The sequence below is a fragment of the Schistocerca piceifrons genome, chromosome 2 (genome assembly GCF_021461385.2).
Source record: "Schistocerca piceifrons isolate TAMUIC-IGC-003096 chromosome 2, iqSchPice1.1, whole genome shotgun sequence".
NCBI classification, from domain to species: domain Eukaryota; kingdom Metazoa; phylum Arthropoda; class Insecta; order Orthoptera; family Acrididae; genus Schistocerca; species Schistocerca piceifrons.
The window spans coordinates 777,287,628-777,313,466 of NC_060139.1; the positions used below are offsets into that span (position 1 = coordinate 777,287,628).

The window sequence follows — 25,839 nt, forward strand, 5'->3', positions numbered from 1 at the left end:
GTTGACAGCGGACAATATACAGCTGAGAAATGAATTAACATCTAGAAGTGAGCGGGAAACCGCATCGGATCAGTCGTTGTTGCCAAGCAGCATGCCGCAGCAGGAAACTGATCCAGCTGCCGCGAGTTTGATTACTCTGTTGTCTGGCAAGGAATCTGAGGATGTGCATTCATTTGTGGAGGACTTGGAAACTTCAGCTGTGATGAATGACTGGTCGGATGAACAGATGTTACATGTAGCCAAGATTAGCTTAACAGGTGAAGCAAAAATGTATGTAAGGTGTTCTGAGGCCTTGAGCAAGGCAGGACAGTTTAAGCAGTCAAAGGAGGGGCTTTTACAGAGGTACAAGAAACAGAATAGCACTCAGTACTTCAGGGAGAGGTTGAGTACAATGACGAATAAACAGGGAGACAGTAGATAATTTAAAGACAGAATAATAGAAATCAGTGAGTACACCTGAGAGTTGAGTCAGAGCGATGAAGCAAATGGTGTTCTGTTGCAGGAAGCTGAGCAAGGGGCACTTACGTATTTTTGAGGAGGTTACCGGTGCATATATCGTGGGAAGTGCGTGAAGAGACTCCGAAAGATTTGGATTCAGCCATTCGGCTGGCAATCCAATGTGAGGAAATAGACGTGGCAACAGGGGTACGTGATAGACAAACAGTGTTTACAGCAGGTATAAAATGTTAAGTCTGGTCGTATGGGACATATGCAGAGGCAATGTACTCAGTCACCCAGGAATACAGCAAGGGGTGGAAATCAGCAGTGTGGACGATGGAGAAGTGGAAATTGGAGAGGTGGACAATCTTTAAATGACAGAGGGGGCCCAAGACCCACCTAAGGGAGCTCTTGTTTAATTTCAATACAACAAATATGTATGCAGAGGTGTAATGTTCAGTGGTGGGATCCGTAGGAACTAAAAAGTTGACTTCCGCATAGGGAAAGTCCGACTTAATGCATGCATAGAAGTAGTACCATGGGTAATCGAGGGCTACAACATGATCCTAGGAGTAGATTTCTTGTATCAACATGATGCCAAAATTGACCTTGGACAACGAACTGTGGAACTTAGTGGAATGTTATTTCCGCTAGGAGAAACTGTTGTCAAAGCAGAGCTGTCATGAGGGGTGTTCAACGTACTGAACAAACCAATTGAACCGCATACAGTAGCATTAGGGCTTAATTCACATGTGTGTGTGTATTGCGTGACAAAATTAAGCAGTTGAAAGAAGGAGAAAGAGAGTATAAGGAAGAATTATTGTAGGAATTTAAGGATTTGTTTTTTCCGCAAGGGCCGTTGCCAGCAACTCCATTAGTTCAACGTAGGATACCAACAGGGAATGAAGCACCTGTTTACCGTAAACTATACAGAATACCAAAGTATTTGCAGCTGATTGTGGAGGATTTCATTGATCAGCAGCTTGCAGGCGGTATTATAGAGCATAGTAATAGTTGCTGGGGAGTGGGCATTGTCGTTGTGCCTAAAAAAAATCTATGAATGGAACTAAGAAATACAGGTTCTGTTGTGGCTACTGATACCTCAATAATAAGACAGTAATGGATGTATACCCCATTCCATAACATATCGGAGACTTTGGATCACTTAGGACAGTGCCAGTACTTTTCTACGATGGATTTGACAAGTGTTTATCATCAGTTAGAAGTGGCTCCACAGGATCGTCCAAAAACTGCTTTCTCTACTCCTGGAGCCCATTACCAGTACATCAGAATGCCATTCGGTTTGAAAAACGCTCCGGCAACATTTCAGAGGTTGTCACGCAATGTCTTGAGGGGTTTGAAACCACAGTAGTGTCTAGTCCATTTGGATGACATTATAGTGTTTTCAAGTAGTATGGAGCAACATAGACAGCAGTTAAGGGAAGTCTTTATGAGGTTAAGAGCAGCTCGTATGACGTTGAGCCTGGAGAACTGTCATTTTGCATTGGAAGAAGTGAAATATTTGGGTCATATTATTAGTAAGGATGGAGTGTGAACAGATCTGAGGTTGGTACAAGCTGTAAGGGATTTTCAGGAACCGAAAATAGTTAAGGAAGTGCAGTCATTCATCGGAATTTGCAATTTCTATCGGAAGTTCATGAAGGGTTTTGCAGATTTAGCAAAGCCGTTGACGCAATTGTTACGGAAGGGTGTGAAATTTGAGTGGACAGAAGAGTGCCAGAAAGCATTTGACAAACTGAAAGAAGTGTACACATCAAGTCCAGTTCTTGTGTTTCCAGACTTTGAGAAGGAGTTTATACTAGCATGCGATGCATTGAATCGAGCATTAGGGTGTGTTCTTAGTTAGGAAATTGATGGGAAAGAACAGCCTGTAGCCTATGTATCTAGGTGGTTGAATGCAGCAGAGAAGAATTACTCAACAACAGAGAGGGAATGCTTAGTGTAATCTATGTAATCACATATTTTAAATGTTATTTATATGGGATAAGATTTCGGGTAGTGGCAGATCACGCTGCATTGAAGTGGTTGTTGAGGTTGAAGGATCTATCAATTAGAGTCACTAGATGGGCTGTGAGGCTTAGTGGAATTGACTACAAGGTGGCGCACAAGCCAGGGAAGAAGCACAGCAATGGGGATGCACTGAGTAGGAAGGTGGATAAAGTAGAAGTCATAGGTTGTGACATAGCAGTATGGAAATAATTACAGGATGCTGACAACGATTGTAAAGTGTATCGGACACAGCCACAATTTAATATGCATGACAGTCTTCGTGCAGAGAAATGAAGTTAGGGCCGAGGGTAGTAGTGCCAGCGAAGCTGAGGTTTGATGTTTTAAAGGAAGCACATGATCACGTGTTATCTGGTCATGGCGGGTGTATAGAGACAAATAGGATAGTGGTGGAGACGTATTGGTGGAGAGGTAAGAAAGTAGATGTGGATCAGTACGTCAAGAATTGTATACCATGTGCGCAGAGAGCAGATTTGAATCGGAAACAGATACAGCTACAACGATTACCGGAAGCAACATGTCCATTCTCTATGTTGGGTATTGATGTCTTAGGACCTTTCAGGCAAACACCATCGGGGAACGGATTTGTTCTGACAATAATATACCATTTTTCGAGGTATGTGGAGATGGTGGCTATCCCAAATCAACAGGCAGCAATGGTCGTGCAAGCATTAGTAAACAACTCAATTTTGTAGTCTGTTGTATCGGAGACAATAATTACTGAGCAAGGGACCAGCTTCATGTTGGGTTTAATGAAGGAACTGTGTAAATTGTTGAACATAAAGAAGTTGAGGACGAGTGCATTGCATCCACAGGTGAACGGAAGAACAGAGCGGGTACACAGAACAATCAAGAAGATAGTGAGTTTTTATGTGGATTCTCATCACTGTCAGTGGGGCAAGTATTTGAAGCATATTGTATGCGCATACAATGCAAAAGTCCATACCAATACTGGTTTATCTCCATATGAGGTAATGTACAGGCAAAAAATGCCATCACCATTTGATTTAGTGAGGCCACAGAAAGGAAGGACCGGTGATTCTGTATGTCAGTTCATGAGAACAATTCAGGATGTTAGAAAACGGGTACAAAAGGCAAATACGAAGGCTTTGGAGAGGCAGGAAGATGCAGTGAAGTGGAAAGCAAGTTTACCACAGTATAGAGTGGGGGCAATGGGTAACGCTGTCCAGTCCCTGTACGCAAAAAGGGAAAATGAAGTTCATCACAAGGTATCAAGGGCCATACCAAATTGTTGAAACCACATCCTCCGTTAATGTTAAGTTTCAGCTGCCAACTAGAACAATGATAGTACACACTGGGCGGTTGCGGCCATTTAAGGGTTGCCTGAATTTGATACCAGGTGTGTTGCAGGAAGGAAAGAGGAAAAAAGAGAGAGTGAAGGCAGGTGCTAAGCACAGAGAAAACCAGGAAAATAGAGTAGAGCAAGAAGTACCGTATGCTTTGCGATCCAGAAAGTAGTGGAGTATTTGTAGGTTTTTTTTTGTTTTCTTGTTATGTGCCATTTGGTCATTTGCGTACATTAATTAGGCATTGTATTTTCTTATGCTGAATGTGTTTTCGAGTATTGTGAGCCTGCTAGGGACAGCAGTCTTTTGAAGAGGGAGGAAGGGTGATGGTGATTCCTGTCCTCAGGTCACTGAAAAAGGGAGCGTTGAGCAAGTTTGTGGAAGTGAAAACTAAAGAGGTCTGGCTGATTTCGGCATCTAGCAACCGGTATGCCGAGATGACAAGGGAGGAATTACGAAGCTGCCATAGAGGAAAGGTAACGGTGTGTCCAGCCAGGATGGTAAGCACCAATCCGGACACGTGCAGGATGTGGTTATTTTTAGCTAGGGCGGACGGAATAGACTGTCCAAGTAACATCGTGGAGCCCAAGTTTAGCTGCAACGGGTCGGAATGCATTGGATCTTCTTCACCTACAGAAATTTGATAGTAGTAGTAAGTTGTTTTGAGCAGGGAGTATTTGCCAAAGCGAAATGTATAGAGCTAGAGAGGACCGGAATTTTAATCAATGGAATTGCGTGTAACATAATAGGACCAACCTTCCATCTGCCACCGTCAATTTCAGGAGCTTCGCAATTGAACGTTACGCAGCCACAGCTGTAATGGCCAAAAGCCACTTCAGAGTTTTTGTCAAGGCAGAATGTGACCTTATTAAATCAAACTCTGGAGCCAGGTCTGTTGAGATCCGTAAACCTGTTCATTTTAGAGCAATAGGGGTGCATATCAGCTGAACAGCTTGTGCAACATGTCGCTGAGTATAGGGAAAAGCAACGGCAAATAACATTCATTTTGAGCACTTCTGTGCCAAGTGTCTCCGCAGTCTCAACTCTGTTATGTGTTGTTTTCATTCTGATCAGGCAGAGAGCCAATTCCAAGAAGGAACCAAGGGTAGTCCAAGTCCCAGTGGGTTAGATACGGAGGGCGTGAGACAAGTAGGTAAGTGGTTGACCGAGCAGTGGTCATCCAGTAGGGAATTTTTATGTTTTGTTTCATGTCCTGTTTTAAGGGGCACTAGACCACATTTAGGTTTTCTAAAAGTAAAGGAGTATGTCCTAGGTGCCAACCCAAACAAGTTAAGCATTAGTTAAAGGTCACCCCGAGGACCGGGTCTTTCTGAAGGGGGGAATAATGTAGAGGCACCACCGTTTAAGATGGGAAAAGGTTAGCTTCGGTGCAATATTTACAGCCAGGCGCGAGCCTCTTTACAGTGAGTTGCACTCACCAGCAGTTGCGAAGTAAATTAGAGGCCACAGGGGCATAGAACCGCCGGGAAAAGTACACGCAGTTGTTTGCATTGTGCCATGTCACAGGCAGAAGGGGCCCAGTGGCCAACCTAAGTGACACGAGTACGTGACACAGAGCAGTGCGTTTAGCAAAACAGAGGCACACAGCCGCATATAAATAGGTGCCGGTTCACTAACAAATAATTCAAGTGTGGGAGCTCTCCTGGATGGCGGGGCATGTAACACAACTGGCTACACACAGCAGCAGATGGGGCGCCAGCGTTTCAGTCCACGGCAGGTTGCTGGTTCGACCCTCTGAGGCCAACGCGGGCCACACCACGGCTCGCTACTGCGGGCAGACTTGTTGGATCCCAAAAAACGCCAGAGGCATCCCGAGACGAGGGCTGCAGATTCGGATGTCGGATTGCAGGTGCTTGTTGTCATCCGCAATCTGAACCACGACGGCCTGGCAAGTGGCGCTGAGGCGGCAGGGGTGAAGATCGCTGAGTCGACTGTCGGCACATCCTGACGTCACGGCCATACAAGGCTGACATACAGCAGTGTGTGCACAGGTCGCTGAGGCAGCCATTCCACGCCAAGACGTTTCACAGTCAGCAAAGTCGTGTCCTCAGCATTGCGGGACCCGGTGATGCAGACAGAGGGGAATGCAGCACTGTAGTTGGAAACAATAAATCGCTTGGAAAGCTCAGACGAGTTTTAACACAGAGCCTTCTACCTCTTCCCGCTACATTTGGTGTTGCTGTTACATTTGGTGTCAGAAGTTGCCACTAAAACATGAACATGTAAAGTCTGAAATAACTCAGTTGTGGAATATCTCAGCCAATATTCAGTTTAATCATTATTTTTTTTATACGGCAACTGATACTAAACGTGCTATCACTTATAAAACAGTTCAACACAATTTATTGGGTTACAACATGCTAGGCAACAACAAACATGGGCATAGATTGTAATAACGTTCATTCTCAATATGTCCTTTCAAGGAATGAAATTGACCTCTGCACAACAGTCATTCTATATTTGGCTTTCACGGGATGAATTATGCTCATGTCTACAGGCTGCAGGTGGCTTGGACAGTTGGCGGGAAGAAACAAATGATGCATACATCACGGCAGCTAAACTTTGTACAGAGTTTCAGCGGTCACTGCCACAAAAATCTGAAACTTGCAGCGGTGTTTTGTTTCTTTAAAACATTAAGAGTTTAAAATTTTACCAGTATTAATTGTGGCACCATATCACGTTGTCACTTTAAAACACAGCAGGGCCTGAACACTATTTTGTTTCACTTTTTTCTCCTGGCATTTCCTCCCAAACACAATATGTATATCAGGGAAGTAGATTAAGAACCCAGATTCATCAGCAATGAAAATAACTCTCAGCTTGTATCCATTACCAACCGTTAGAAAACATTCTTACAGTGTTCAGTACTTTCCACTTCCACTATCACACTTTCTCCAAAGTTTGGCAAGACATTACAGATTTCGTCTCTCCATCATATTTCAATCTATCCAGCCCTTCAAGACTGTGAATCTTTCAATCTCAGCTTCAGGGTGATTGCTTTGAGATTCTCTCATGATCAGTTTCCACCTACAGAAATGTTTCATTTCATTTCATGAAGGTGCATAGTTTCTATGTCCTTAAAGAGGGAAATATTAGACAATACACAGGTATCCATAAGCTAATCTAAATTTTGAGACAGAATTGAACCAAATTTTGCACTTGTCGTCCTCATGCTACTGGTTACAATCTCGATTTTTTCAATTTTTATGTCAAATAATTTGATCTGGATGTTGCTGGATATTTTTAAAATGCACTATCATCTGAGGAACACTTCCTCGAAAAGTATAATAATACTTATCACTTACATAATGAGGTACGTTGTTCTTAGTAATCAAATAAACAGATCTATGTAATGGTTTTTTAGTATCAGCCTTAGAACTCTCACAACATAATTTTTTAGATTGGTGTGCATGATACTGAGCAATTTTTGTTCCACAAAAATTTAAATAAACTTAGCAGTAATGTACTTTGAAATATTTCATATCACAGGAACCCATGTTAATGTACTGCAATGATTCAACAGAAAATGTTCCTTACACACTGATTAATGAAAGTTGTGGGAATTGCAAAATAAGATTTTATCACCATTTATACCATAAACCAGTATTTAATGTTAATCACAGCCCTAGATGTGGTTGAACTGACTTTCTGCAGCTCTGTTCCTCTAGCACGATCCTGCTGGCATGCTTTTTCGACACATCCATCACCGGCATTTCATTATTAGCAATAAGCACATTATCAATCTTCTTCAATGCATTTGCAAGGAAGCAAACTGCATCACATCTTTGTCTCTTAAGGGCCTCATACTTCCAATGTTACCATCATTGAACACCAGACAAGCATTGTATAATGCAATTTTAACAATAGTATGTTGTCTTTGGGCGTCTCTTCCAAAAGAGGTTATCAAAGCTTTTTTTCAGGTTTGTGTTCCGCCATGTGTGAGTTTCTTTAATACAGCATCATTGATTATATCGTACCCAGGCTCACAGCCTTCTATACTCTCCAGATGCTTCTCTGACAGCAGGAAATATTAAAAGCGTCATAAACAAGGATGGAGTCACATAGTAAAGAGGATGTGCCACTATCTTGTTTGAAGCAAGACGGCTTTTACATCATTTGTAGCATGAATTACTCTCCGAAGATTGGAAGCAATTTTCTAACATGCTACAGAACTATGTGGTAGTAAAAATAATTTCAAAATTTGACAAATTTTTCGCACATTCCCCCTCAAAGGAAATACGTACCTTTGGTTTAACTGCACAGTTTTATCACATGATGTCATGTTTGAGGGAAACTGTATAATCATTAGAAGTAACTGTACAGTTCCGGCAGGTTGTTCATGTGCATGATTTACTAGTCTTTAATAATGATATACTGTGAAGTTTTGTCCAATAATTGTACACTTTTTCATTGATTTGTCATCACCAGTTACCTGAATCTCAACAAGTTGTCACAAAAAAAATATGTGCTTTTTAATTTTGTTGTAGGCTTCTGTATCCTTGGGATACAAAATGTGTTTCCTATTTTGATTGTGTATTTAAAAAATGGCCATGTACTATGTTTTAATCTGCAAGCCACAACTTTCTGGGGCCTTACACAACTTGTGACAGTGTAGTGAATAAAATAACATTCAATCCATTTTTCGGGAAGAAAGAAGCAACACAGCTGCGCAACATCACAGCAATCCAAAGATCTCATTTTTCTGTTGTCACAAACACTGCATGGAATGCAAGAATTGAGAGAACTAGGAATGGAACTGAAGGGAAAACTGAACATAGGGCACACACCTTTAAATTCAGATACCGTAAGGATTTTGACTTTGATAGTTACCAGCTTAGTTTAACTGATGGTGTGCAGGCCCCTGTAAATGATGATGCATAAACTTGCTCTCTTTTTAATGCAGGCGGACTATGAGTGTCAACATTCAGTAAGCGCTGGTTTTAATCAAAGCTAGATTATATGGATAGCTTAACAAAATCTATACTGCAGCATGGCAAGAACAGGAGTACAGACATGAAAGTGATTTTTTTTCCACTCTTCAAATATGGAGATAGTTTGTGTGTGTGTGTGTGTGGGGGGGGGGGGGGGGGGGGGAGGAGATATTATTTATTTGTTTCCCATATTCGAGCATCATTGGTGCACTGCCAGCGTCTACCCCCCCATGCCCCACACACACACAAATCCCACATATATGGCAGAAAATGTTACTTGAACATGTACCTATTTTTTCCTGAATCTCTTAAAACAGACTTATCAGATTTGTATCTTAAGTATAGCTGAAACATCAGCTGACATTTCACTTACCTCTTCTGTCAATTTTATGGGTAAATAAAGTGTTACACCATCGAAGGTCTTGCAGCGCCCAATGCTATCTGCAAGACTGTTCAGTATCTTGCTTCTTATACTTTTGGAATCAACAGTAGGAGAGAAACGTACTTCATATTCAAATACTCCTTTGTCTGGTTGCACAGCTAACCTTATGTAATTGGCTGTTGCTGGTATACTGTAAAATATAAATTGTTGCAATCTAATATACTGTCTTCCTCAACTAAAAATAAAACATTTAGGATGAATATTATATTTTATAAACTTCTCTTGCAATTTAAATTTGTGGGACATGGTGAGCAAGAAGGTTTAAGGAACAGGGAAGGAAGTGAAAAGTATCCCATACAACTGCCAATGAGGTAAGCAAATTTTTATTAATCCCAGGTATCTATTCAACTGAAAATTGCTCATAGATTACAACCTTGGGCCACTGGCACTCTAACCCAGACACCAGGTATGAGCCCTAATGTGGTCAACAGTTTTAATTCAAGATGTTTCACAAGTGGACACACTGTACTCTCTTTCCACTGTTACAGTAAATCAAACGGAAAATTCTCCGAAATGTTTGATGGACATCTAATGTGAACATTAGGGACAATGACGCAGAGGAATTTTATTAAAAATTTTCAAATGTGCATGAATTCCTAAGGGACCCAACTGCTTAGGTCATCAGTCCCTACACTTACACACTACTTAAACTTATTTATACTACGAACAAAACGTACACCCAAGCCCGAGGGAGGACTCAAAACCTCCAGCGGGAGGGGCCATGCAATCCGTGACATGGCACCTCTAACTACGCAGCCACTCTGCGTAGTGGAATTTGATTCATCAAAGAAGTCAATCCCATGGTTCAAGGTATTATCCTATTGAAATATGGATGTAAAGTTTGCTGATGGACATACACACATAGCTCCAAATCCTTTAAAAACAGCAATTGGCCTTCAGATCATCTGCAGTATTTTAAGAGTTAATATTGAACATTGTGTTCAATGGAGCCTCAAGCCATCATTCTTGATTAATACCAAGCAGAAGAGAGAGAGTGTATTGACATGCTACACATTACAAGTAGCTTAGGACAGTGATTTTTTTAACTGCACGCATGCACACTTTTCAGATGACAGTCCACCAAGCTTAATCTGTGCACCACTCTTACATGCCACAGTTTTCAGTATAAAACAAATAAAACAGAGCATTTTGAATATACCTAAATGAATCAAAACCACATTTCTTTGTTGTTGTTGTTGTTGTTGTTGTCTTCAGTCCTGAGACTGGTTTGATGCAGCTCTCCATGCTACTCTATCCTGTGCAAGCTTTTTCATCTCCCAGTACCTACTGCAACCTACATCCTTCTGAATCTGCTTAGTGTATTCATCTCTTGGCCCTCCTCTATGATTTTTACCCTCCACACTGCCCTCCAATACTAAATTGGTGATCCCTTGATGCCTCAGAACATGTCCTCCCAACCGATCCCTTCTTCTTGTCAAGTTGTGCCACAAACTCCTCTTCTCCCCAATTCTATTCAATACCTCCTCATTAGTTACGTGATCTACCCATCTAATCTTCAGCATTCTTCTGTAGCACCACATTTCGAAAGCTTCTATTCTCTTCTTGTCCAAACTATTTATCGTCCATCGTCAACATTGTCCAAAGCTTTCTGTAAGTCTACAAATGCTAGAAATGTAGGTTTGCCCTTCCTTAATCTAGCTTCTAAGATAAGTCGTAGGGTCAGTATTGCCTCTTGTGTTCCAACATTTCTACGGAATCCAAACTGATCTTTCCCGAGGTCGGCTTTTACCAGTTTTTCCATTCGTCTGTAAAGAATTCGCGTTAATATTTTGCAGCTGTGACTTATTAAACTGATAGTTCAGTAATTTTCACGTCTGTCAACACCTGCTTTCTTTGGGATTGGAATTATTATATTCTTCTTGAAGTCTGAGGGTATTTCACCTGTTTCATACATCTTGCTCACCAGATGGTTGAGTTTTGTCAGGACTGGCTCTCCCAAGGCTGTCAGTAGTTCCAATGGAATGTTGTCTACTCCGGGGGCCTTGTTTCGACTCAGGTCTTTCAGTGCTCTGTCAAACTCTCACGCTCCGATCCGTAGAACACCAGTTTTCTTTCTCCTGATAACGACATCCTCTTGAGTAGTCCCCACCTGGAGATCTGAATGGGGGACTATTTTACCTCCGGAGTATTTTACCCCAGAGGACGCCATCATCATTTAACCATACCGTAAAGCTGCATGCCCTCGGGAATTAGTTTGCCAGGAAGACGAAGCATATAGATACAGGAGAACAAATTACAAACTCATAAACTTGTTCTGTAGAAGAACATGTAAAGATGGAGGGGTACGCATTTATAGCAGAAACGAAGTAGCATGTGAAACAGTCAAATGGGTTGATGATCTGAGTACAGAAATGGTACTTGAGGTTGCAGCAAAAATTTTAAACTAGAGAACAATAGCCTGATTGCACCAGCTCTGTATAGGTCACCTGAAAGCAGTAATGAAGAATTTTTCAGCTGTCTGGAGGACCTTCTGGAGAAGACATCACCGTATAAAAAACATGTACTGTTTGTTGGAGACCACAACATAGACACACTAAATAACAGCAATAATTATTTGCATTGACTTACTGCAGTGTTATAACTATTATCACATAAACTAAGAAACTGCAAGAATTACTGTAGAGACACAGACATGCATTGACCACATTCTCACAAACGTAAAGGAGAACATAAACTTAACCACAGTAGAAAACTACATATCTGACCACACAGTCCTGACTATGGAAATTTATGTAGGGAATGCAGTTAGAATAAAAGCAATATGTTTATGTATAAAAGAAATTTTTATTATAATAAACAGAGAAAGAATGTAGAAGACCATTACATACTCTTTAGAGATACTAAATTACATTATTATTTAACAAAATACAAACTGCTCAGAAAAAAATACAGAGATTGCTTGACTAACCTTAAAGTTCAGAAATATGCCTACCAAATAAGCAACTCAACCTGTATTACCAAAATAGCCTGGAAAATAATGTATAGAGAATGTGGAAAACAGCAGTCTCATGAACACACCAGCATAACATCAAAAGAAAATGATAATACAACAAATGACCCAAAAGAAGTGTGTGGGAAATTAACAAATGACCCAAAAGAAGTGTGTGGGAAATTAACATACATATTTACTTCAAGCTAAAATGTCTCGTGGCTGGGATCACATTTCACCTAAGCTGTTAAAAGACTACAAAGGAGAGTTAGTGAAGCCTCTCACACATCTAATAAATCTCTCTTACTGCCACAGAGAATTCCCTGATCTTTTGAAAATCACTGAAATCCTACTGGTGTACATGAAGGAAATAAAATCTGACATGAAAAACTATAGGCCAATATCATCAACTTCACAGCTTGGGATATTATTAGAGAAAGTAATATTAAATCAATTTAAGGCATTTTCATCAAACATAATCTATTTAAAAATCTACAACATGGTTTTAGAAAAGGAAGAGCTACTGTAACAGCAGTAGTAATTTTTATACATAAAACATTAATGAAGCTAAACGAAGGAGACTGGCACCTTCTTGGATGTGAGTAAAACTTTTGATACTGTGCATCATACAATTCTATTGCATAAATTAGAAGCATATGGGATGAGAGGGGTAGTCTTACAACTACTTACCTCCTAACTGAAAGACAGGAAACAGTGTGTCAAGTTAACATATAAAAGAAATGGCCCAGTTGGTAACAACCAAATCACACAAGATACTTCAATGTGGTGTGCCCCAAGGAAGTATATTAGGGCCTTTTCTATTTCTTGTGTACATTAACAATTTAATTGAAGCCCAAGACTGCAGGGTTTTAAGGTATGCTGATGAAACAACTTTTGTTGGGTTGGGCCATGATATGCAAACAGTAGTGAAATCAATTATAATTTTCGGTCAAGTTATCTTACTGCAAGTAAGCTACTCATAAATAACAAGAAGTCAGAGACAATGCAATTCATGCTTAGCTACAGTCAGAACATAAACAGAATGCTATTTACACCTCCATTGGCCCTTAGCTACACAAACACCAATTTATGGGTATAACTGTTAATGAATGTATGTCATGGAAAGAACACGTAGACCATATTTGTATGAAAATCAGTACAAATGTGTGTCCGCTGAAAAAGGTTTCAGCCTTCATGGACCATGATAGCTTCCGATAAATATACTCTGGAGTGAGACATTCACTTCTTCAGTGGGAGATATGGGGTGGGGCACCAGCTGTCTGTATGGAAAGGCTCTTCAGATCACAAAAAAAAGGCAGTAAGAGTAGTAGCTAAGGTAAACTAGAGAGAACCCTGAAGAGAAGTCTTTAGACAATATAAAATACTAACCATCTATTCTATGTAAATCCTACAGGTGATAATGTTTGTGAAACAAAATCCAGAATATAATGTAACAAACAGTAATGTACGTAGGTACAATACATGGCAGGGGGGTGGGAATTGGGGGAGGGGGGATGGGGGAAGCTGCAGATTGTAGTCCATATGCAATAGGATGAACCATGGACCTTGCCGTTGGTGGGGAGGCTTGCGTGCCTCAGCAATACAGATAACCATACCGTAGGTGCAACGGAGGGGTATCTGTTGAGAGGCCAGACAAACGTGTGGTTCCTGAAGAGAGGCAGCAGCCTTTTCAGTAGTTGCAGGGGCAACAGTCTGGATGATTGGCTGATCTGGCCTTGCAACACTAACCAAAACGGCCTTGCTGTGTTGGTACTGCGAACGGCTGAAAGCAAGGGTAAACTACAGCCATAATTTTTCCCGAGGGCATGCAGCTTTTCTGTATGGTTAAATGATGATGGTGTCCTCTTGGGTAAAATATTCCGGAGGTAAAATAGTTCCCGATTCGGATCTCCGGGCGGGGACTACTCAGGAGGACGTCGTTATCATGAGAAAGAAAACTGGTGTTCTACGGATCAGAGTGTGGAATGGCAGATCCCTTAATCAGGCAGGTAGATTAGAAAATTTAAAAAGGGAAATGGATAGGTTAGAGTTAGATATAGTGGGAATTAGTGAAGTTCGGTGGCAGGAGGAACAAGACTTTTGGTCAGGTGAATACAGGGTTATAAATACAAAATCAAATAGGGGTAATGCAGGAGTAGGTTTAATAATGAATAAAAAAAATAGGAGTGCGGGTAAGCTACCACAAACAGCATAGTGAACGCATTATTGAGGCTAAGATAGACACGAAGCCCATGCCTACTACAGTATTACAAGTTTATATGCCAGCTAGCTCTGCAGAGGATGAAGAAATTGATGAAATGTATGATGAGATAAATGAAATTATTCAGGTAGTGAAGGGAGACAAAAATTTAATAGTCATGGGTGACTGGAATTCGAGAGTAGGAAAAGGGAGAGGAGGAGACATAGTAGGTGAATAGGGATTGGGGTTAAGAAATGAAAGAGGAAGCCACCTGGTAGAATTTTGCACAGAGCATAACTTAATCATAGCTAATACTTGGTTCAAGAATCATGAAAGAAGGTTGTATACATGGAAGAATCCTGGAGATACTAAAAGGTATCAGATAGATCATATAATGGTAAGACAGAGATTTAGGAACCAGGTTTTAAACTGTAAGACATTTCCAGGGACAGATGTGGACTCTGACCACAATCTATTGGTTATGAACTGTAGATTAAAACTGAAGAAACTGCAAATAGGTGGGAATTTAAGGAGATGGGACCTGAATAAACTGAAAGAACCAAAGGTTGTACAGAGTTTCAGGGAGAGCATAAGGGAACAATTGACAGGACTGGGGGAAAGAAATACAGTAGAAGAGGAATGGGTAGCTTTGAGGGATGAAATAGTGAAGGCAGCGGAGGATCAAATAGGTAAAAAGACGAGGGTTGGTAGAAACCCTTGGGTAACAGAAGAAATATTGAATTTAATTGATGAAATGAGAAAATATAAAAATGCAGTAAACGAAGCAGGCAAAAAGGAATACAAACGTCTCAAAAATGAGATCGACAGGAAGTGCAAAATGGCTAAGCAGGGATGGCTAGAGGACAAATGTAAGGATGTAGAGGCTTACTCACTACAGGCAAGATAGATACTGCCTACAGGAAAATTAGAGAGATGTTTAGAGAAAAGAGAGCCACTTGTATGAATATCAAGAGCTCAGATGGAAACCCAGTTCTAAGCAAAGAAGGGAAAGCAGAAAGGTGGAAGGAGTATATAGAGTGTCTATACAAGGGCGATGTACGTGAGGACAATATTATAGAAATGGAAGAGGATGTAGATGAAGACAGAGCACTGAAAGACCTGAGTCGAAACAAGGCCCCTGGAGTAGACAACATTCCATTAGAACTACTGACGGCCTTGTGAGAGCCTGTCCTGACAAAACTCTACCACCTGGCGAGCAAGATGTATGAGACAGGCGAAATAACCTCAGACTTCAAGAAGAATATAATAATTCCAATCCCAAAGAAAGCTGGTGTTGACAGATGTGAAAATTACCGAACTGTCAGTTTAATAAGTCACAGCTGCATAATACTAACGCGAATTCTTTACAGACGATTGGAAAAACTGGTAGAAGCCGACCTTGGGGAAGATCAGTTTGGATTCCGTAGAAATATTGGAACACGTGAGGCAATACCGACCCTATGACTTATCTTAGAAAATAGATTAAGGAAAGGCAAACCTACGTTTCTAGCATTTGTAGACTTAGAGAAAGCTTTTGACAATGTTGACTGGAATACTCTCTTTCAAATTCTGAAGGTGGCAGGGGTAAAATATAGGAAGCAAAAGGCTATTTACAATTTGTACAGAAACCAGATGGCAGTTACGAAGAGTCGAGGGGCACGAAAGGGAAGCAGTGGTTGGGAAGGGACTGAGACAGGGTTGTAGCCTACCCCCCGTTGTTATTCAATATGTATATTGAGCAAGTAGTAAAGGAAACAAAAGAAAAGTTCGGAGTAGGTATTAAAATCCATGGAGAAGAAATAAAAATGTTGAGGTTCGCCGTTGACATTGTAATTCTGTCAGAGACAGCAAAGGACTTGGGAGAGCAGTTGAGCAGAATGGACAGTGTCTTGAAAGGAGGATATAAGATGAACATCAACAAAAGCAAAACGAGGATACTGGAATGTAACCGAATTAAGTCGGGTGATGCTGAGGGAATTAGATTAGGAAATGAGACACTTAAAGTAGTAAAGGAGTTTTGCTATTTGGGGAGCAAAATAACTGATGATGGTCGAAGTAGAGAGGATATAAAATGTAGACTGACAATGGCAAGGAAAGCGTTTCTGAAGAAGAGAAATTTGTTAACATCGAGTAAAGATTTAAGTGTCAGGAAGTCATTTCTGAAAGTATTTGTATGGAGTGTAGCCATGTATGGAAGTGGAACATGGACGATAAATAGTTTAGACACGAAGAGAATAGAAGCTTTCGAAATGTGGTGCTACAGAAGAATGTTGAAGATTAGATGGGTAGATCACATAACTAATGAGGAGGTATTGAATGGAATTGGAGAGAAGAGAAATTTGTGGCACAACTTGACTAGAAGAAGGGATCGGTTGGTAGGACATGTTCTGAGGCATCAAGGGATCACAAATTTAGCATTGGAGGGCGGCATGGAGGGTAAAAATCGTAGAGGGAGACCAAGAGATGAATACTCTAAGCAGATTCAGAAGGATGTAGGTTGCAGTAGGTACTGGGAGATGAAGGAGCTTGCACAGGATAGATTAGCATGGAGAGCTGCATCAAACCAGTCTCAGGACTGAAGACCACAACAACAACAACAACATCCTTTTGTAAAACACTGTATATAGCGTAAATTTGTTTTTGCAACACAAAATTGGTAATTCGTGATCTTCGCACACTATATCAATGTGTTCACCTATTATGTTAACTAAGCCTTTGTATATGTGAACTAAAAATATGGTAATGTCTGAAAACTGATTGTTGTATGGGCAGCAAAGAAACAAATAAATGGGCCAGTGAATTTCATACAAACTGGCTCTCTTCAAAATATACTGCATAAAGACAGATTAGGCATAAGTGCCTAACCTCTATGTCCAGGAGGAGGAGGAGGAGGAGGAGGAGGAGAAGAAATGAACATGAGTCTGTGAAAGAGGTCTTTTATCTTCTTATGCAGATGGAAAATGACATCACGGTAAAACTACTACTAACAGCTTACGAAAATCTGAACAATTTCCAATGTAAGGTGTCACAAAGATAATGTGATTGACGTCACCTCTATTGATTTTTCATTACTGGTACATCAAATGTCAGTTTTTCAAAGAAAACAAATCTGAAAGGTGCTGAAATCCTCAAAAATGTCCAGGTCTGCCCAGAGAGAATCTGGAGTACGTCATATTTTCACTAAGGTACGTTAAGATAACCTACACTTTTGTCCATTATGTAAGTTTATGGCCATATATGAATGAGTTATGTGTTGCAATTGGCTTTGTACCACGTGCTTTATTATGTCGCAAGTGTCATCAAGTGTCATCTCAAGAGGAACTGGGGAAGTAGTGAAGTCTGCTTATTATGTTTGGTGTTTGCCTGATTCCATTTAACAATGGAAGCTAAGATTTTTCCTAATAGTAAATGGTACAACAATCAATTGCAAATAATGTTTATCGCAAATCCAGATTTTGGTCACAGTGTGGCCACCTTCATTGTAGTAAATTTAAGTTAAAACATTACTGCACAGGAGATGGCCAAACAGTGACCGGAAATTGGATTTGCAATAAACATTATTTGCGACTGATTGCTGTACCCTCTACTACTTTAAATAAATACAGTCACAGGGCACATCTGTCACCACATGTAATCAAACCCGATGCACTCAAGATAGGCACCTAAGCAGCAGCACTCAAAGCTAACATGCTTGACACCTCAGGCTGGTTCACATCACTCTATTACATGACACACACTGCATATTTCTTGTGTGAATTCACACATGCACACTGGATGGAAATACTGCACAAATCTCTTAAGGGGGCTGACTGTTCATTTAAATTACGAATTTCTGAGGGCTCAAGGTTCCTATTTATTAAGGAAATGTTTGTTGTTATTATTGTTTATCAAGCAATTTTTATGACCAGGAAAGACGAAGGAGGAAGAAAGCAGGCTACAGTACCTACAAGTAGTAAAGGAAAGCACCCCAAAGGATGAACCAAAAATGGTAGAGGAGGAATGGGGTAGATTCAAGGGGACATTATAAGTGCGGTGGAAGCAATATGTGGGAGGACAAGCAACAAAAAGAAATGGAAAGAAACACCCTGGGGGAATGATAAATCAAAGGATATAGTACAGAAGAAGAATGGAGCCTTTAGGGTATGGTTCCAGAAGAGAACAGTAGAGACAAAAGAAGAGTATCAGGTAAGAAAGAAAGAAGCATAAAGAGTGGTGGTGGGGAAGGAAAGAGAAAGCGGATGAAACAGTGGACCAGAATCATGGAGGAGGATAGTGAAGGCTCAAAAAAGATGTTATATGGGATGAGTAAAAGTAAGAGGAAGAATGGTATGACAGCTTATGCTCAAATGGTGAACAAAAGTGGACAAGATGTAGACAACAAGGAGGAACTCAAGAATATGTGGAAGGAGTATTTTGAAGAACTCCTGAACCCGAATGGAGACCTTGATAAGGAGGAACGAGCCGAGGAGAAAAAGAGGAGGATCGCAAATAGAAAAAGACCTTACATGGGGAGAAGTGGAAGAGGCATTGGGGAAACTGAAGGGACGGAAGTCAACAGATAAGGATGAGCTAAGTGTAGAGATGGTGAGAGCAGCAGGAGAGGTGTGGATACAATGGGGATATCGTGCAATGAAAACTGGTTGGAGACAGAAGATGATCCCAGAAGACTGGAAGAAGGGAATATTTGTCCCAATCTTTAGGAAGGGAAATAGAAAAGATTGCAAGAACTATCAGGGAATAACACTGATGAGTCATTGTGCAAAATGGATTCAGAACAGGAAGGTCCACGGAGTTTTGCTGTAAGACAACTGCAGGAACAGCACTATGAATATGGAATAGATCTACTAATGGCCTTCATGGACGTTCAAAAAGCATTATGATAGTGCACGTAGAAGTAAAGTGTGGAAAGCCTTGGGGAACAGAGGAGTGGCAAAACAGATTATTTGGAGGATAAAAGAAATGTACCATGGAAGTGTGAGCTGTGTGAAAGTGGGAGGAGAGCGATCAGCTTGGATTGAACAGAAGACTGGCTTGAGGCAGGGAAGTGCACTTTCACCATTACTCTTCACTGTATTGATGGATGATATAATGAGTACAGTAGCACAAGTAATTGGTGAAAGGAAGATGAGAGCTATGGTGTTTGCAGATGATCTGATGATTTGGGGGAATAAGGAGAAGGAAGTACAAGAGCAGTTGGACATATGGGAATGAACAGTACAAGAATATGGGATGAAATTTAGTATAAGTAAGAGTGAGACGATTATCACAACAAGAACAATGGAGAAAGGAACAACTGAAATAACAATAACTGGTGGAGAATGGTTGAGGAGAGTCGAGAGTTTCAAGTAACTAGGAAGCCTGATACAGGAAGATGGAAAAAATTACAGAGAAATAAACGAGTGGGGGAGAAAAGCAGATGCATTTCGGAGGAGTGTTGGAAGCCTGATAGGAGCAAGGATGTACCCCAAATCAGTAAAAAGGTTATATACCGGTCATACTACGTCCAGATCCTGACATATGCATCAGAAACCTAGGTTATGAAAGAAAGAGAGAAAAGCAAAGTACAAACTAGTGAGATGAAATATTTGAGAAACAGTATTAGAGTGACAAAGATATACAGGTTAAGAAATGAGAGGATCAGAGAGGTGGATCCGTTACAGGAGGAGATAGAGAAATCAAGACTGGGATGGTATGGAAACGTTAAGAGAATGGAGGAGAAGAGGATACCCAGGAGGATACACAAGATGAAACTGGAAGGAAAGAGACCAAGAGGAAGACTGAGAGACAGATGGCTGAAAGGCCTATGTTCTATACAGACCAGGCCAAATGATGGAAACTGTCCAAGATGATGATAATGAAGTAATTATTGTTATATGTTTCTATAAATTTATGTTTATACAGCATTCTGCACCTGAAGGATACTGTTACTTTGGAGCTACTACTCTAACAGTGTTTGTAACCCTTAGCATTAGGGCACGATAATGACGATGAAAAATCTGATGTTGGGTTCAACCCTGGCTGGGAAGAAGGGACAAAGACAGTGGCATATATTTCTTATTAATGAAGGAATTGAGGCCCTCAAGATCCACAGGAATTTTGGAACTTCATGAGAACAGACATGACATTTCAACAACCTACTGTCAGTGATAGAGGAAGTATTTTATTTAGGTGACGAAGTAATGAATGAGACATTTTCACCCAGTTGGAAGTAACGCCATTCCTTGCTATACACGTGAATTAACGCTTGTTTGGTCCAATCCATTTCTAGAACATGAAGCTACCAGTACAACAAATGCTTTTCACAAACAGCTTGTATAGTAAGTTTGTTGGCAGAAAGTATTGTTCCTCTTTAGTTACTGCCTTTTATGAAAATTTAATCACTAAAAAATGTGCAACAAATCTCCAATATGAAAACATTAAGCTATCTGCTTATCACCAATATCAACAATAACAGTAAAACATAAACAACAAAAAGCACAAAACATACTCTGAATAAACCCTTCTGTACTTGAGCAAATTGACGGGAGTTTAGAATTGCTTTCTATTTTCGAGCATGGATAATGTGACAGCTAATTCTCTTAGCTACATCAACTCTACTGCCAGCTGGCTGCTGTGCTGGACTTTTACCATTTGTGGCAGATTATTGTCTAATATCCCCTTTAAGAGGAGACAAAGTCATGTAGGAGGCCTACGACCTTGACAAACTTGAGGATACTTATGCCAATGGTCAATAGGTTACTAGAATGAACTGGTGACTTGTTGTTCAAGATTTATTTATTACACTGACACATTTCAGGCACTGCCCGTCATCAGAAAGTCAAAAAGAAAAGCCTTTATACAAATTATGAAATCACAGGTGTTAGTTCTCAGCTTCGCTGCTTAACTACAAAAAATTTAATCCATAACTTTAAACACTTTTCCTTCATAACCTTATTTTTCCAATTGGTTGGTAACTTACCTTGAAAACAGTACATACCATTTTGATCACAGTTTGATGCCGGCATTCTAAACTGAGTCCTCTATCAGCATACATAGCCATTTTATGGTATCTTTCACTGCTTGGTTTTGTGGGTAAAGAAAATGACATTTCCACACTGGCAGAAGTAAAGCTGTGAGGACAGGTCGTGAGTCGTGCCTGGATAGGTCAGTTGGCAAAGCATTTGCCCGTGAAAGGCAAAAGTCCTGAGTTCAAGTCTTGTTCCAGCACACAGTTTTAATCTGCCAGGAAGTTTCAAAATGACATTTGTCTGAAGATATCACCATTTTGTTAGAACTTCATGTTTTTGAATTATCCTACGCATGTTGATAGAAAATAGATTGAAAATTACTTGTACAAAATTAATTTGTTAGAAGTCCAGTGGAAGGGCTTTGGGAATTGTCACCAATGGCCAGTGTTCTGGCTACAAGGGGTCTTCAATCTGGTGCAGTGGTTATATGGAGTGTCTGATGTAGATACAAAAGGATTCCTTAAAGGCAAAAGTATCAGGAATAAAACTATATAATCAGATTTAGCGTAACTTTTTATTTTACCTGAAAAAAAAAAAAAACGAAAATCATCAATTTTTCACGCATTCCAAGAGGGCTATCCCCTTAAGTCACACTGAATCTTTTGATATTTATGAGGCATTGCAACACCTGCTTTAATGCTTCCACTTCTTTTGGGAGCTCTTCACAGACAGAGATTGTCATAACACTGGCCTTTCTGATCGCACAACAGGGTGCACTGCTGGACCTGCATGTATGCTTATCTAAGCAAATCTGAAGGCTTGGGCCTGGTGGTATAGCAGTAAAGCAAGTGCCTGAAAAAATATGTGATTTGGAAACAAATCACGGTTGATAACAGATTTCTCAGTCTGCCTTTTAACATAACATTCACCTTTCAGTGATGTGATGATAATAATAATAATAATAATAATAATAATAATAATAATAATAATGCTGGCACATTTTAATACATGAACTTGCTGACTAGAATGGTCTGAAACATTCATTCCATGTGTTACAGTTTCCTCAAATGCGTTTGTATGTGTTTTATTCTCCAACTTGAAAAACTACAAGTATCTGTACACACAATCCAGTCACGACTTATTACATGACCTTTCCTTATTTAGGTAGCGAAATAAGTTTGTTGGTAACCAACTAGCATTAAGTAAGGCAACAGTGTTTGATACTGGATACTAGACCAAATTTACTGCACTCCATGCCAGGTACTTTAAGTACTGACAAAGAAAGCAGGTGTGTTCATCACAAGGAGGAGAAGAAAAAAGCTGATAGAATGGGAGTGGGTGGCTAAAAAACAGACCTGTGTAATAGCAGTAATAATCTAAGTTTCGCACAGATCCATTCCCCGAATATATTCAGTAAGCTGATGAGCAAACACAGTTATTCCTAAAATTTCCTGATATGAGAAGTGAAGAGACAAGGTTATTAATATTTAAGCCCTGGTGGATGTTTGCAGATCACACTGTAGGAAATAGGTGACCATAACAAAGGTATTATTAGTCAAGCAGAAGAAAGTCATTAATTGCATTCATCACAAGTATCAAAAATCTTTCATGAGTAACTTAATGTTAAACTGAAAGCTTCAAAAAATATGAAGAACTTTAAGCAGTCAAAATATATTGAATCATGAATAAACAGAAAATTTGCACAGTAAGTAAGTCAGTCAGTCAGTCAGTCAAGAAAAAGGCTTTGTAATGAATTCTTACCGTTCTCCCTGTTGTCCCATACACACTACTGGGGGTTTTCGCTCTATTTCCACCTGCTCCATCTTTTGGGCCAGAGATTCCACTGGTATGGCTGTCTCTGGAGGCTTCTGTGTAGGTACAGGAGCAGGTATACCTCTTGAGGTTCCACTGCAAGTTGTATAATATATTACTTTTAATAGCTCCACTTTCATAAACTAATAGAAACTGAATAAATACCAAACACGAAAACTGGAAAGAACAGACAGTAATATCTATTGTGTGGCTATATGCTAGCATTTTGGAACATCTTTTCGTCGGTTTTGCAAGTTCAATACCCCGAGTAACAGCCTATTTAAATATCAGTAAGCCATATATATTTAGCAATTCTATTCTCTCTATTACCTACTTACAAAGTAGCAATCTCAAAAGGAAAAAAATAGGTTTTCAACAGTGTCTAAGAACAAATCCGACACAGTAACACATTCCATTCACTGCCAGTTCAAATGTACTTACGGCATACTACGAAGTGCTTCATACAGTGCCGCACGACCCCTGCCCACTGGCCTTACTGCAGGAGTGGGAGCTGCTGCTGCTGCTGCTGCTGCTGCTGCTGCTGGAGCAGCAGTAGTAGTAGAAACAACAGGTGTTGACACTGGTCCTGGTGTTGTACTTTGTACTCTGTGCTGTGATGTTTTTATAAGTGCCATTAGTTTTTGTCCACGACCACCTCCCACCAATGGTGCTTCACGGGATGAGGCTTCAGCAGTTTCTTGTGAAGATGCAACATGCTGTTCAGGAAGCAACACTCCACGTCCACGGGAAAATCCAGACTGTCCAATGCAATAATTTCAGAATTAATATGTGTGTGTGTGTGTGTGTGTGTGTGTGTGTGTGTGTGTGTGTGTGTGTGTGTCAATATGCAGCTTGTTGGCTGTAAATTTTTAAACAGTGATATCCACACCAGGAAGCATGTACAGGGAGGAGCAGTGGAAAAACAGATTTTTCAGTATTGAATGACCGGGACAAACAGTGTGATAAAAGTAATAAAAACAAGCATTAAGTGACAGATTTTTAAAGCAGTTTTGAAATATACATATTTTAAATAGGGTCGAAAAATAATGTCTTGGAGATGACGTCCTTCTTGCTGGATACAAATTTGGATCCTCTCTCAAAAGCTACGCATGGCTCTCTCCCACATTTCGTTCAGCACAGCTTCAATTTCCTGACGAATGGAATTCTTCAGGTCATCGATTGTGCGAGGCTTGATCATGTAGACTTTTGATTTTAAATATTCCCACAAAAAGAAGTGGCATATAGACAAATCGGGTGAACGAGGGGGCCAGTAAACATCACCATATCTCGAAACATGTCCTGGGGACGTTTGTCGAACCACTTCCATGGATGCTCTCCCTGTGTGGGCTGTGACACTGTCCTGCTGAAACCATATTTCTCTCATGTTCACTTGACGCCTTTTAAGTTCTGGTTGTTTAACATTTTAACGTAGCGTGCTGACATCACAGTAACTGCAGTTCCTTCCACTTCAAAAAAAAAAAAAAAAATAGGGTCAAACAATCCCCATCTTTGAAATGCAGCACCACTCTGTTACTTTTAAACTGTGGAGAAGTCTTAGGTGTAATCCATGTGGGTTCTCCGGCACCCAATACTGACAATTCTGAACACTGACGTAACCATTTACATGAAAATGTGCTTATCACTCATAAAGACCGTAGGATCTGCATCTTCCGTAACAATTTCGTCCATTACGCAACAAAACTCCCTGCGCTGCACAAAATCCCTTTCACTAAGCTGCTGGACGATCATTATCTTGTACGGGTGAAACTTAAGATACCCATGTCAGATGCAGTGAAACGAACGACGTGACATACCCAGCGCTACAGCCTGTCATCTAACCGATCGTTTCGGGCTAGCAAGAACTACCGTTCTCACTCAGTTTACATTTTCCAAAATACAAACTAAATGGGGAAGACTAAGCGGTTTCTTTTTTATCACAGATCCAGAACTTCTAAACACTGCAACCCATCGGAGTACAGTATTTCAATCAGGCACTGCACCTCGACATCCAACTCTAACATTCTGATGGAAAAGGCATTGCATTGTGACTACTGAATCATCGTTTCTAAAGTACTGCTTGATAACGAACACATGATGCTCTACACTCCAACGCTCCATAGCAACTGAAACTGCATTGTATGGGCAGTCTGCCAACATTCATTCAAGATCAATACCCCTCTCCCGTCATCACTTACTGGCGGTTCAAAAAACATGCATTTCCTCTGCTCCACCCTGTACATCCTTCATTGGATACAATGACAGTAAAACAAGTAAGACAATTTCTCAGAACTTTTTTCCCCAATTTACTACAGTAGTTAGTATCAAAATCAAAATATTCACTAGAAATGTATAATTAATTTAACGTCCAAAGAAACTTTTTACATATAAGTAAACTTTAGCTGCATTTTTGTTTGCTGCTTGCATATTTATCTTCTGTCAGTTTCAAATGATGCGATAATGTTGATGATAACATTTGATGTTTCCAATGGTTCCACAATCCAAGACTCATAATTTATTTCCGTACAACAAATTTGGCTTTCACAGTCACATGGAATAATGAAGATTGTGGTATGCTGGGGTAAAAGATACTGAAGATTTTAGTGCACAATTAAATCGTGTGGCAAATGTGATTAAAAGTGGAAATGTTGAAGATTTCAACTGGAATTAAACCACACATGCCCCCCCCCCCCTCCCCCAACATAAAATTAAGAAATTTTCACTAAAAATGATAAATTGAACACAAAAGATCTTGTCATATACAGC

General features: G+C 40.2%; 1 protein-coding gene across 1 annotated transcript in view; it reads right to left on the minus strand.

Annotated features, from left to right (window-relative positions):
• Nucleotides 1–25,839, minus strand: part of LOC124776941 (piwi-like protein Ago3) — a 219,971-nt gene that overhangs the window by 165,955 nt on the left and 28,177 nt on the right. The window contains exons 3-5 of the mRNA XM_047252163.1: nucleotides 23,518–23,834; nucleotides 23,026–23,172; nucleotides 9,099–9,297 (exon numbers count right to left, since the gene is read on the minus strand). Of these exons, the coding sequence (XP_047108119.1) occupies nucleotides 9,099–9,297; nucleotides 23,026–23,172; nucleotides 23,518–23,834 (663 nt within the window). The remainder of the gene's footprint in view (nucleotides 1–9,098; nucleotides 9,298–23,025; nucleotides 23,173–23,517; nucleotides 23,835–25,839) is intronic.